At 29.3% G+C, this 15,484-nt stretch overlaps 1 protein-coding gene across 1 annotated transcript in view; it reads right to left on the bottom strand.

Moving 5' to 3' along the window:
- Positions 1 to 303: 303 nt before the first annotated feature.
- Positions 304 to 15,484, bottom strand: part of LOC113392983 (tachykinin-like peptides receptor 86C) — a 41,736-nt gene continuing 26,555 nt past the window's right edge. Inside the window, exons 5-10 of the mRNA XM_026629640.2 lie at positions 13,566 to 13,643; positions 12,941 to 13,088; positions 9,145 to 9,341; positions 6,622 to 6,725; positions 2,810 to 2,899; positions 304 to 1,037 (exon numbers count right to left, since the gene is read on the bottom strand). Coding sequence (XP_026485425.2) covers positions 2,856 to 2,899; positions 6,622 to 6,725; positions 9,145 to 9,341; positions 12,941 to 13,088; positions 13,566 to 13,643 — 571 coding nt within the window. The 3' untranslated portion in view covers positions 304 to 1,037; positions 2,810 to 2,855. The remainder of the gene's footprint in view (positions 1,038 to 2,809; positions 2,900 to 6,621; positions 6,726 to 9,144; positions 9,342 to 12,940; positions 13,089 to 13,565; positions 13,644 to 15,484) is intronic.

Below are 15,484 nucleotides of genomic sequence, written 5' to 3'. Positions count from 1 at the left end.
GAATTAGAATAAAGCAAACCACTCCAGCTCCTCTGCAAAGGCACAAAAAAGGTTAAGCTTGGCTGGCTTCAGCCGGACACGCGGCGTCGCTCCATATTCGAAATCGATTATAAATATTGTACTAACCTACATCCATGGTACTTTAAGATTCTAAGGATAAGAAGAAATTAAACAGATTTATTGAAACTTTAACAATTATTTATTTCAGAAAAAGTTTTAATACATACAGAAAAAAGCATTTATATCTAAAATATCTACATATATTTTATATTGAAACATGTAAATGTAATACAAACGTGACTTGTTGTCTATTTATTAAAAAAATATTGACAATTATTTATTTCTATTTACTCACACACATTGTACTATTTGTTACAGATTAAATAAATCGAATGTATAAAATAAATTGGGTTTTCTGTTTGAATAAACGTATCTAAATTATTGTTTTAAATATATTTTATTTTAGTCAAGCCTTGTTATGATATTATATTCAATTAGGAGAATAATATATTTAACAAATTATTTATTTTATTTTTATATTAAAATTTCTTAAACTATCAGTTTTCAAAACTGGCCTACATAAGATACATTATTAATCAAAATTTTAAGAGTTTAACCCTTGATATAAAAATAAGTATATACAAATGTCAAGATTAAAGTTAATTTATTTACAAAAAGGTTAAGTGATCTGCCGTATTAGTTTAATGACTTACTCTCTAAAGAGTCATTAGCTTAAGATCAATGACTAATTACTGTAATTGGACTATTATTTTAACTTTTTCTATATAGAAATAGTTTTAACATAGCACAGTATGATAAGCGAATGACATAAAACCAATTGGGACATAATTAATGAATACACTTCAACATATTAGATATGAATTATCAAAATTAAAGTTCATACACACCCCATAAGCCAAACCCAGTTCACAATTTATCTTCACAAACATGGTAATGTTTGTCGCTGTCCGAATCACACCGGGGGTTCGTTTTGACTGCAACACCATTTGTGAAGATCGAAGTCCCATTCGATTGATCTATTATAGAAAAAACAGATATTCATATAATATTTCAGCTTAAAGAAATAATTAATTTATATAAATATACATTACACTACGGTTACGTCTATTATAAAACGATTAGGCTAAGTTTGCCCATTTGTAAGAACTGTGTGTGAGTCATAGCAGTAGATTGCGAGTTCTCATGCAAGAACCAATTAATTTTAACGTGCTTAATCTGTGATGAATTACATCTCGTAACTGTCGGTGAAGATAAATATCGACGGAAACCAACATGCGTTGGATGTGGATCTGCCACATATATATTGATTAATCAGTATTGGAGCAACGTGGTGGTGTAAGCTTAAAAACTCCTCTTTAATATAAAAGCAGTTATTTGCCCACCAGGTAAACATTTACAGTTGTTAAACTTGCATTTGAGAATCTAAGAAAATAACGCAATAAACGCCGGATGCCATGGCGTTAATATTTATAAACTATTCGAAAGCTACTAGTACCTACGCTAAAATCAATGAACAATATTAATTTTTTGCCTATTAAATAAAATATTATTTTGAGTTGTTCTTGGGCCACAAAGTATAGTTTGATAGTTAAATTGAAATAAAATTAAAATATAAACGTAACACTGACGTGTTAAATCAGGATAAATGACAATGAAAAAGTTGTATGAAGTGTAGTATTTTCTTTCTTCGTTTTATTTAATGTACAGAACCTATAACATTATTTTCTTTTAAATAAGTCACCAGGCCGTAGAAGTACTAAAACGAATAAGACTTTTCTGTCTACACAGACACCGTCTCTACACTACACTTGAGTCCCGAGTTTTTTAGATGGAAATTTTAGCTCAGCAGTTTTAAGCTTCTAAATGAACGATATTTCTAGTCTACTTATATACTAGTCTACTTAAATTATAAAAAATACATTTTTATAAGAATTAGATATATGTTTTGTCAATAACTAGGAGACTACTTGTCGAACAGTAATAGAGCTACTAGTCTCAATAATTGTGCCCAATATCGACTTACGAGGTCAAAAGATTTGTATTTCAATGGTATTTTTGGCTGATCGAATATCGGATAATAAATAATATACATTTTCTAAGATTTCCAGCTTGTATAAACTTATCGAGAAATGTTATTTAATTAGAACATTATATATGTAAATACAAAATAAATATTTAAATTCAGATAAACATTAGTTAAAAAATGTACTTGTTATAAATTAAATTTTCGATAATATTTTTAATAAAGAATAAATAGGTTTGCTTAGAAATATTTGTAATAATTATTTATTTGTATCGAATATTTATTCGTTTCCAATAATTAATATACTTATAATTTATAGTTTTAAAAAATAAATAAAATTAGATATTATATTATTTAGTAGCTACGTTACTTGAATGATATTCGTAACAATTTTAAAAAATTATTAATAATGACTGAAATTGCTGAATTATAATTACTTTGAGACTAAATAAATCATTTAATTTAAACTAACATCAGTATGTAAAGTGACAAAAATAGAAATTTAATAAGCATTTTAATTTTATTTAAGCGAATTCCAGGACGCTCCCCTTCTAGCCCAAATTGGGTTGTTGCTTACGGTGGGATGCATTAGAATGTGAGGATGTTCAACTAAAAAACGGAGGCCTTCTAATTCCAAGGTCCAGTAAAGGGCGTGTTTCAGACAGACATTGCTATAACAATTTTAAAAATATAAGATCATCTTGCAATATATCGAAAAATAAAATGCATAAAAAGCATGTGTACGTGAAATATGTTAATAAGTACCATTGGCTGGGGATGAGCGGGACAAATTGCTCCGCCTTCGTGATTGTCATGCACGGCTAAACGATGACGCGTCGCGATGTCGCTGGCTCACTGAAACGAAATGTCAATTTAGGAAAAAAAAATAATAACATTTTTGAAATATACACAAAGTGAGTGAAACTCAATTCACATTACCTTACTTCCAGATTCGTGACGATAAAATTTCTAATAAAACATGTAGGCATAAAAAAGGTAAATTAAAAAAATAGAATCGATTCGCCATAGGAACTCGTTTAAACCAATGACCAGTTGAGAGAAAAAAAAAACAATGATATTAATCATTATAATAATTATCATATTCTTATGTTAATTAATTTGTTAACATTAAATTCTACCCTTTGTCTTCCAGAAAAATATAATTTTCATTTTAAATGTGCTCTTCAAAAATCTTTACCGCAAACACCGCAACGCTTTTGTTTGGTTTCTTTGTTTAAGACTGCCTTTATAAGATTATCCAATTTAGGCACATTTAGTTTTTTTTTATAATTAATAAAATGTTGACCTTGAAAGTCCTTCAGCTGTACTGAAACGGAAGAGAGACTTTCGTGAATGTGTGTACCTATGTGAACAAAGTGGACATATTCTGTGTATTTTACCATCAGCATAATTATTTCGTGCAGGCGTTCTTTGTCTCACTATTCTTGAAAATATATACGAAGCTCCGTAAAGTATATTAAATTATTCGGTTTCTAGAGAACTAGACTAAGGATCAAATAATTTAAATTTAAAGCGCATGTAACTCACTATAATTGACAAAAGAAATACCATTTTGCCTCAAAAAAAAAACTTTCTTGATTTCAAACTATACCTTGAAATTGTATACTAAAAGCCGAAATCATTCAAAAAGTTTCGCTTCCAAAATTTTACAAACCACAGACTGCAAATATTTGAAACCACTGTGTGTGCAAACTTCATTTACATCGTGCAGATTGCATTGAGGTGAAGCCATTCTATACGAGCTCTAGATTAATGTATGCAAAAAATACGTGCGAGGAATTATTAAGCTACTGACGAATGGTGAATAAAAAGTAGCAGTAGATACTAGATAACTTTTTCGATCATCAATTAAACGTCAGCCAATCATAATCCACTGCTAGATATAGGCCACTTATAATATCATTTAAAAATTGGAAGGTCACGAGATCGTGGTTAATAAAATGATGTCGATAATAATAATATAACTTATAATAAATAATAAGTGATCTATTACCATGGAATAACTAGCTCACTTGATCCTAATGCATCTCTACACTATTTTTTTTTTTTCAAATAAAACAATTAGATAATCAATTGTTATCAAATTTACTAGCTGTGCCAGCGACTTCATGCGCGTTTGAATTTAACAAAAAAATATTGTTATAGCCTAAGTTACTTCAACTATTACATCGGCTATCTGCCAGTGAAAGTCCTGTCAAAATCGGTCCAACCGTTCCAGAGACAGACAGACACCGTGTATATGTTACTGTAAAAATTCGAACTACGGTAAATCCCAGTAGGATTTACATAGACTACTCATAATTCTGTCTGTGTGTCTGATGAGCGCTGTATTAAAGATTTTAAATACATCATGTGCGTAATACTTTTGAAGTGTCTACAATTATAGGATCAGTAATAGGTGGCTCCAAAATTTTCATGTTTTATTCAGAAGATTATATTAAAACTTAAACGTAACTGTAATTCATCGATGTCTGTAAATGGAAAAAATCAATAAATGGTATATATTAATAGATTTTTGGAATGTGATAGGTACCATCAGGTTGCAAATTTTCCGATCCGACTAACTATATAAATATACATATATATTAATAATCGACATTCTTTGATTTTTGTTCGGATATAATATAACTATTTGTAATATTATTTTTGCAGTTAGTTTTTACCGTATCACAAAAATATCAAGTGAGTCATCAATTCTAATATTAGTGGCTTGGAATCTAACACTAAACTATCGCTGTTGTCTTTATATTATACAAGTGTAAAATTGCCTTTATAATCCTCATAGAAAATAAGTTTCAAGAAATATTTATAATAAAATTTATGTCCCAGAACCAAACACGTTATACGTTCCATAGACAGTAATATTATTTGAATGACATTGTTCCATCATTAAATTATTCATGAATGTGGTTAAACGTTGAACAGATATAGATTAATCGATATAGTCGGTACCTACATACAATGTATATTATATATATACATTAACTTGCTTCAAAAATACAATATTTTTTTCAAAAAACCATTAAAAACTTTTATTATTTTCAAAGTGAAAAGTGGGATTTACTTCTAAATATCTAAACTCTTCAACGTTCTACGTTATCAAACAATATATTTATAAGTTTTTAAAACTTTTAAATATATTTTTCTATATATTGTTTTTATTTCGCAAGTTTTAGTACTAAAAAAGGATTATAGTCTTTATGTGGTAGGCTTTTAAAGTCACTTGTAAACACACAACTGGATATTCGTCAAAAACAATTGACGAATTAATTGTTTGCCGTCCTTAGACTTTATTGAAGCTTTTTATAGTAGTAGGCTTAGACATCATCATCATCATCCTCCTGCCCTTATCCCAATTTTACTTGGGGTCGGCGCAGCATGTCTTCTTCTTCCATACTTCTCTGTCGGACGTCATCTCACTAGTAACATTCTTTCTAACCATATCGTCTTTCACGCAATCCATCCATCGTTTCTTGGGTCTTCCCCTACCTCTATATCCATCCACATCCATTTTCAAAAAAAAGTAGTAGGCTTAGACATTAAGTCAATTTACGAACGACAAAAATATCAAGTATTAAATACACAACAAATGAACGACTAAAATCACAATCGTTGAAGATATTAAGTAACATAACAAAAGCAGATATTGTCTTGTAAGGAACAAGCGTTGCCAGGCGACATATCCCTGTCTTTCACTCAGTCTCTTCCTTTTATATACACTATTTTAAACTTATATTTTGTTATTGCTTTAATTCGCTACAGATTTTTAATGACAATTTTATTTCTTGTGATTTAACAATTCTCAAAAGTCGTAAATTTATTTAATATTAACTGTAATGTTCACATGTAAAGTCGATCTACCAATTAAATAAAATAAATATTATATTTAAATATCAGCTCGCTGTGCACACACACCGTCTTCACCGCGCGCCCATTTTTATATATCCTCCTTTCCCGCGCTTTTGCGATGTGTGTCACTCGAGATGACAGATGCATAAAATACACAGATAATATATATTTATATAAAATATAAATCTAATGCTAATGAATATGTTACTATAGATCTGTGTACACAACAGTAACTATTATTGAATACATAAAATATAATGAAAACAACTTTGTTTCAACCATTTGTAGCTATATTAAAAAAACTACAGAACGCTAAGAACGCATTAATTAAAAAAATGGAATTATTACCACTCAACTCTACTATAATAATAAGCTGTAAGGAAAAATTAAGTACATAAAATGATGACAGTAAAATTATAATTCTAAAATAATTTTGCAATAATAACATACTCTATTCATGAATAATAAATCTATTTACATAAACTATGTTTGAACATTATAAACGGGCATGCACATTAAACCAAACTAAATCAAAGAATAGGACAAAACACCATTACCAAAGGCACGAACAACAGACTGCGAATTAAAGATATTGATAAAAAAAAAGTATATTAGAAAAGTTTAAAATTACCATCATATAGAATTCGCATCCTATCTGATTTTATTCTGATTGTGGCATTGCGTATTCAAAATGTAAAAATGATTACCGGAAAAGGATTTGTTCATTTCAAATTGCTTTTTCAGATTGCTAGGCGACGTTGTTTTCTTGGTAATGCACCAACACAGCACTAATTTGAAGTATAGCCGGAATCTGTATAAAATTTAATTAATATTAAAATTACATATTTATTAATTTCAAATTATATAATATTTAATCATAACTTAAGTGTGATGAATAAACACATTCCGTTTGATGATTTATATTGTTTTACGGCTCATAATTATATATTTCATAATTTGAAAAAGAAGTTTTTTTTGTTGAAATCGTTATAAAATATAAAAAGGACCACTATGCGTCTTTCGGAGAATTACATTTTTTTAAGTTACTTTTGTTGACGATATTTTTTAATATTCTAAGTGTTATTTTATTGTATAAAATGATAACATACGTTATTAATTAAAATTTCCTTGAAAATGCAGAAATGAAATCCTATTTTAGAATATAATACTCTGAAATATGTACACTGACTTTGCGGAGTTGGCAACTTGATATTATAACTTTATAAGCTTTAAACCTTTTACTTGTCGCTTATATACAATATGTGTTAATGTTTATATTCAATTCAATTCTTAGTTTAATGGCTTTTAATTGTGCCGACAGGGCACAGATTATTTCGCCAATGTCACGAAGGATGGAAAAGATACGAATGAAATTGATTACCGATCAATTGGTTGAGATAACAAACTTAATTAAATTTTGAAGACAAATATAGTAGTACTAGTTTCCTCGGTAATCATTAACTTAGAACAACACAAACATTAAGAAATATTTCTATCTAAACTGTCATGTTAAAGTGACATAAGTTAGTGACATAAATATAAACAAATTATCAACACTCCTATGTACGACTTTGTTGACTTTTACTTTTTTAAATAGGAAGTGTATTAGTAAGAACCCTGATATGATCCACAAGCCTGCTTCTATCTATATAGTTTTTTAAAGAGAAGTTTCCTAACTGACAGAATTAAAAAAAATATACTTTAAGCACGCGATGTTCGATTAAGACCCACTTGTTCCAACCACTGGGCTATCAAAGATATAAAAAACAATAACAAATCAAGTATATTAGTTACATAACATCCATTTCAATAGCAAACATATTATTATATTTACTAATATATTAAAAATAATAACATTGCCCTTATCTTAGAGTTTATTAGTATGGTAGTCGACTCAAATATTACCAACATACATGTGTCATCTAAAAATATGTCTGACTAATCTGTACTCATTAAAAACAGTTATTAATTGATATTATTATTACTTTCTCTGATTTCTCTAAAAATATTTCATATTGTTGTATAATTGTTGTTAGATTTAAAAGCTGTTATTGTTTATTTGATGACATAAACGCAAATATTATTTCAATCAAATACTAATGATATCAAATCAAATATGTATTAATATAATAACAAATCTTTATATACTGCGAAGAGTTTGTAAAAATATAACTTCCAGATTATGCCAGGTACGTGCCAACTAGCCGAAATTATATTATAATTTTTTATTATGATTAAAAGCATTTTTCTGCGTTTTATTTAAATTTATAGTTGTTCAACTATAAAAAAACACTCTTTACAAATACATGCAGTTAATATTCTGACAAGACACTTTAATTTAAACATAAACTTTTTTTTTAATTGTATCAATTATACAAATAATCTCCACATAACTTTAAGTTGAATCTCCATTCGTGGACTTTTCATTAAAATTAACAAAGGACATAATAAAATAATATTCAGGAAAGAAATGTTTTTGAGAAAGGTATACGAAACCTCGGAATCGAAATGAATAGAATCACATGAACTAGATAAGAAACAAGTTAATTAATTATTTCAATAAGAATCTGAACAAATTTTAGTTAAATATTTTATGCTGAAATGTTTCAGTTTAATTGAATTTACTAAATACAAATAATGTAATATATATATAATAATAAATAAAAATATATAATAATAAAATACTAAAATCTTTATTATTAATATGTTTGAAATGTAAAATTTTTGTAACAGCTTGTTAAATGTTTTATAAAATTAATATTACGAAAATCTATTTTAGGATAATAGGTTATTTTTTTTAATTTTATCAAATTTTATTAAATTTTAGGTCATTTTCTATTTTTAATATGCTTTATTAATTGTATCGCTCTTTCTACGTTAATATCGCTTATTTGGACATAATATTGTTTTCTGATGAAACATAATTACTTTTATAAAAAGTAAAACGATAATCTTTAGTGGTAAACAGCTTTTACATGAAGACCTATGTTCGCATACGCGATTAGGAAAATTTGACAAGTTACTGACTTTAATTCTGTTCGATTATTGTAATTTACTTATTTTTGTATATTCATTTGGGATTTCAGACAAAAATACTCTATTCATTTTTCAAAAAATATTAGACGGTTCGGATCTGTAATCTTGGAGCTAAAAATCTCGTTTCGTTTTAAACATATATACATTTCTATATTTTAATTAAATATAATCATTATTTACCCAATGAGACTTACTTGTTACTCATCCAGTAGTATATTAGCGGGTTAAACATTGAATTGGCCATGGCTAGCCAATAAAAACCAAGGTAAACATGCTGAGCGAACGGCGACGAAGCTAATGATTGGTGATGGTACACTAGCACGAAGTAAGCGTGGTATGGCAGCCAGCAAAGCGCGAATACCATCACCACCAGGACGAACATCCTCACCACCTAAGGAAACACTTTAAATGTAAAATTATGGTCATCACAATAATAATATTTTAATATATTAAGTCATTTGTTTCAAATGACGTATTGGCATTAAATATATGTTTTTGTGTAGTTGACGTAAAATAATATTGAGGGTATTCGCAGCTTGTCGCATACAGTGATTATATGACTAAAATATGAGTATAATAATAGCCTGCCTAACGCTCCGGTTGCGGGGCTTATCAATAGCTACAGTTACGAGCCAATTGGTACAATTCGCGCGCTGTAGTCGTATAATAACTATTAGAGTATTCCTGGTTTCTCTTTTTACATATTTTTTGCAACACTTCAAATGTATTATTTGATAGAAAAATATAACAAATGATCATTTCACAAAAAACGTTTCAAAAACTTTTTAAGTGACAAACATGCTATTTAGCAAATATAGGGTATGTTACCATAAAACACTCAACAACGTTAAGTAAGCAACCAACTTCCTGCAGTAGAAACATTCAAATAGTTACCCGACCCCTAAGGGATTTTAACCGGGTTATGTAGGATGCGGGATTAACCATTTTGACGGTCTAAAAGAAGGAGACTACGGCCCTTCACCCTTATTTTTGCAAAACATCGCCGACACGATTGCTCGCAGTTAAAGGTCTCGTCCCATTTCTTGATCCAGGATTTGCCTTTTGCATCTCACACGCGGGGCAAACTTCCAGCATTTTTTGGCCGATCGTACACAGATATTCTCCAAAATAATATACAATTATGCTTCGTCGTACGTAGTCGTCGTAAGTCGAAAAGTGACTCGCCGCTATCGTCTCCCCTATACTACAGGTCCGGTTGACTTGAAATTTAGCGTAATCACTCCTTTCGCGTCTACATTGCGAATTTCTCACTAAGAAATAATTTAGGAAATAATATCATCTTACATGAATTGGGAGCGAAATAATGAGGTAGCTTTGTATGAATTTTAGCCACGAAATTGGAATGGACAAAATATAAATATTTTTAAATGTTAATGTACATCATACGATTCGCTTATCCAAATAACTATTCGCTATTTAATAATATTATCACCGACATTTGCTTTTTGAATCATATTGTCATTTTAAAACCTTTGCTACTTAAATCCTTTATATTGAAGCGAAATAAAGAATCAGACTAATTATATTCATTTACTACATTTTCCGATACGGGCAAATATAGTAATGGATTTGATAAGCTCGTGCGATTATCCCCTACTTCACCCACTTATTCCGTTTCGCTTTGTATTTCTAGTAAGCCTCAAAATAAGTATAAAAATACGAAAATTAAATAAATAATCTAAATTTGAACTTGTTAAAAAAAAAAAAATAATAAGAATATTAGAAATCAAAGGCGATATAGACAGATTCACCACTCAACGTATATTCTACCACCAATTAGTAATATTTAGGATTGTTGTGTTCTGGTTAAAAAAGATGAGTGACCCAGTGTTAAAACAGGCCCTCGTGGTGGCACATTGGCAGTGTAAGGAATCATTAAATATTCTTCTGGCGCCAATGTTTATGGGCAGTGGTGACCGTTTACCATCACGTGGACCATTTTACAGTACACCAGAATAGGGTATAAAAAATTACAATCAAAATGTATAATATATATATATATTGAAGACGTTTCGCTGAGTGTAAATGAAGGTTTTCTACTCCGTTATATAGTATGTACCTAATAAAACTGACTTCGCTACCAAAAATTAGATCAATAATTGAATCTACCAATCCATATAATACGAAAATATAAACACTCCATATTTTAATTTAAATTGGGTCAAATATGCACCAACTTTACCACTTATTGTATTGGTAATATTTATTTGTATAAAGGTTTATTTTCTTAATTCTAATATTCGTGATCTTTTGGGCTTCGATCGGGCGTGTATCGGCAATGATGTGTATCCAGCTGTGTCTAATGGACAGCCCGACCCGGATATAGGTATCCGCAGCCTTCAAGCACGTACGTATGATTTTAGGTGTGCGTATGTTAAACTTTAAAATTAGCTTTACAATAGACCAAGATATTAAGAAATATGTATACAGTATACAGTAAAGTTGATAAAGTTGATTTGTAGTGTTTTACTACATATTGTAATGTAACTCGCTCTAAGATATCACTGTAAATCATTAACTTTTATATATATTGATAATTCAATCGCTTCGATCTATCGACGATTAGTATAAAAGGGTGCTATCAGAATTTGATGGAACTTTGTCAAAATAAGAAATAAAAAAAGGCGCGCTACCAAAGAATTGCTGACTTTTTTTTATAATCAAAGCAAAGGCTAAAAACGGAATATGAAACAAACTATAGATATTTATGATCAAAAATTGAATTTAATTTATTAAATTATTTGGCCAATAAAAAATAATACAACTCTATCTGGTCAGAATACTTTAAAAAAAATTAGAAACCATTTGTAGGTTTACATGTTTTTTATATCATCACTAAACATATCATACAACTCATTTATATAATTAAATAAACAATCACGGGCAAAAAATCCACATTTACAAACAAGAAACTACTTCTGGCAAGCATCATCGTTAGTTTGACGCAGTTGAATGGACCGCGCGGCTCTTAGTTCCAAATGATCGAATCCCATTCTAGCGAATTAAGTTTGCCGCGTTTTGCCTGTACGGTATAGAACAAGTGAGAAAATTACCACAATCGGTAAACAATTGGCGAATCTTCCCAGGAAATAACAGATAAAAATACCATATCGATAACCTTTAGATATAATATTATGTATCAATTAAATGAATATTAAAATATAGAATATTTTATAGTATTTACATAGATGGATGGACTTGGTATAATTTATGTAGAAACATTTATTTCTAGTGGACGCTGTTCGCTGACACAAATATTATGTAAATGACATTCAATACCAAAACAATAGAGTACCTATAAATAAATATATCGTCGTAGAGTATAGAGCCCATTCCAATGGAAGTAGGAATGAAGATAAAAAACCTTAGATTTACGTATTTCACGAGATTTGCTAATAACTCAGTTCTATTGTGCAGTACTAAGAGTTTATGATTAATATATCTACATTTATAATGCAAAACTATTACACTTTCCTAATATACACTTTAATTTTACTTCCGAAATTCTGATAACAGTTTCGTTGACGTTCAAAACGCAATTTTTTCGCAAACCCATAGTGAATATCATAGATTAATCAAGCTCTCGACCAATGATATCGCGTCAATTTCCTGTCAAATGTTTTATATGGGTTTTCTCCCCTTATGTTTGGAATAGAGTATAGACGTATTCACTCCACCACGTTAAATTATTTATCGGCGTATTAGCATGAGTGATGCTTGTGCTCACAAGATGTCTCACGAACGGCGATAATTTTACGTAAAAAGGCCTTCGTCAGTGAGTATTCACTGACATCACAGATATGAAGTAGAATAGATGAATAATTTTATAAGATTTAGGCGTTTTATTTTTTCTTTTGTGTATATGTTTGTATAATTTTAGCATATTTTTTATTAAGGCAAGAGTTGATTGCATTAAAATTATCATGTAAAATGTAAACAAATATTAAGAATGATGAACATTTTACTTACCTTCCGTTTTGATCTAACCACTTGCATCTGGTGATGGGTGCATTCCCCTATCGTTCTTCCTTGAAGAGCTGCGCTCATTTTAACGTAAGCCCACACCATCACAGACATAGGAACTACATAAGTTACAGCCAAGAACACGAGGTTGTAACTGCAACAAAATCACTCACAATATAATTTACGCACTGTACGTTCTTCGTAAAGGAATATTATAATATTGGTAATTTTCAAGTTGCAATCAATTTTTTTTTTTATTTATCCTTTTATAACACTATTATTTCAATGAGTTTATTTTAAGCTCAGATAAACAAATTGCAGGTTCAAACGAAGTTATGCAACACTGAGTACACACGTGCTTGATAATAATATCTTGCTCGTGTTGTGCCCCATACATCGTGAGGAAACCTGTATGGGCTAAAGTCCTGCCACGTGTGTACCCACCGACTCCCATTGGAGAGGCGTCGTGATATAATCGACAAACCTTCTCCTCAAAAGGCGATGAGGTGATACATTTCACTATAAAATATATTATAAAATAAAATATACAGAACATGTACGTTACCACAGCTTCTAAGGTTGATCTTTGACTAAAGATTGTCTATAATAATAAATAATTAATAAGTCTTACCAGTAGTCTGTCCGCGAAGTAGGGTAACTGCCATCCGGCCATTTTATGAAACATATTTCACGTTCGCCATTTATGTACCTAAGAAAATATATTATTAATAATATAAAACTACGTTTTCACATCAAACGAGCGTTTGTATGAAAATATTGTGCGCGTAAATTACATTACCATTTGCATAAATAACTCTTTTATACGTTTCTTTACTTAACGCACGTCACACGATACGATAGAATGAGTTACCATCAAAGCCAAATAGGGTAGAAAAGGGTTAATGATTTCTACCAGCATTTTTATAATGAGAACCTTGTTTTAAAAGTGCATGGTCTTTATGAACTTCTTATGTGCTAATAAAAGTACATTTAAAATACAGTATAAGTAAACCTACCTATTAAATTTAAAATAAATCATTATAACCAATATTCATTGTTGGTCAATGAACATTGATTGCTACTTTATTTATTTTAAACTTATACTAATTTTTAATTACAATTATTAATACTGCTACTTTATTTTAAACTTTAATTATCATAGAATTTGAATTAAATTTTACGAAATATAAAACAAAACCCATATAAGTATTTTAGTTGTAAGCTCATTTTTGAATCATATTAAATTATTATGACTCACGAATAAATAATTGGACGGTTCAAATACAATTATGTTATGAATAATTTAATTTAGTATATAGAAATTTTTCCATGCCTTAACTTGCTATAATATAACATTTATTTAAATAGAAATTATGTATTTACATTAAGGCCTTAATTACATACTACATATACATAAAATAGATACTGGACAAATGACGTGAAATTGTGGCTAGAATGCTAGCATCATTTCCCCGTTGAATCTCAATTCCGATCTAATGCGAAAAAATGAACCAGCCCTCCTGTCACCAGTCGATGAAATAAGACAAACTGTTAAATTATACTTTTAATAAAGGTTTTTCGATATTAATCCAAGGTCTAAGTGCTTCAACTGAAAGTGGCATGATCGATATTATTAGTAAAATAACGAAGTCGTGGTGTCAAAAATTACATCATACAAGATCTTATATTACACAGTGGTATAGTTCTAACTTCATATAAAGATACGATATTATTTGAAATACGGTATCACTATATTCCAACAACATGACTGGACGGGAGGAAACTTACTTATAATATATTATTCATTATCAATATTTAGTATTTAATATGTAGGTACATAACCAAATAGCTAAGTTATTTTGCGGTGACTATGTAGAATCTTTATTAATAATATGTGTGTGTTAGAATGATTTAAAAATTGTAAAGTTTAGTTTTATTTAAATAAATAAAATCGCTTAATAATTTATATTCTTATTTAGTTCTAGTTCATACATTTAATCAGACAATAATATTCACATAGTAATTAATAGAATCAGTTTTGCCGTAAAAAATATAAATTAACATATAGGCCTAAATATATATTGGTTATATATCCTTGGTTCAATTCACGGATCCCGGAGAAATTCTCGATAGTAGAGTTTGTTAATTGGCTTACACTTCGTTAACTTAGAAAGCACGTAAAATCGTTAGACGTGCGCTTTAACCCGCTCCGACCGAGACAGTTACAAGATGATAATTTTAACAAATCACCTGCAAAGCTAGAAATGAGATTACGAAGGCAAGCTTGATGTCGTGTCGTGTTTATTTTTGTACTTCCAAGTGTGGAAGTAACAAAAATATCTGATGTAATATTTAAAAAAAATGAATACGAAACGAAAACTTGTGTTTGATTTATGTTTAATTAATAAAATTATAATTTTAATTTATTAAATAATAAATAATTATTCAAGAAAATATTGATATATCAATTAATATTTTTATTGTTGTTTGATATTAACATTTGTTTTTATTTTTGCACCACTATATTGCTCGATGCTTCTTATTTTTGAT

Source organism: Vanessa tameamea, chromosome 12 (assembly GCF_037043105.1).
Source record: "Vanessa tameamea isolate UH-Manoa-2023 chromosome 12, ilVanTame1 primary haplotype, whole genome shotgun sequence".
Classification (NCBI taxonomy): domain Eukaryota; kingdom Metazoa; phylum Arthropoda; class Insecta; order Lepidoptera; family Nymphalidae; genus Vanessa; species Vanessa tameamea.
Note: the sequence above shows the minus strand (reverse complement) of the source record. Positions and strands in the feature narration are given on the sequence as shown.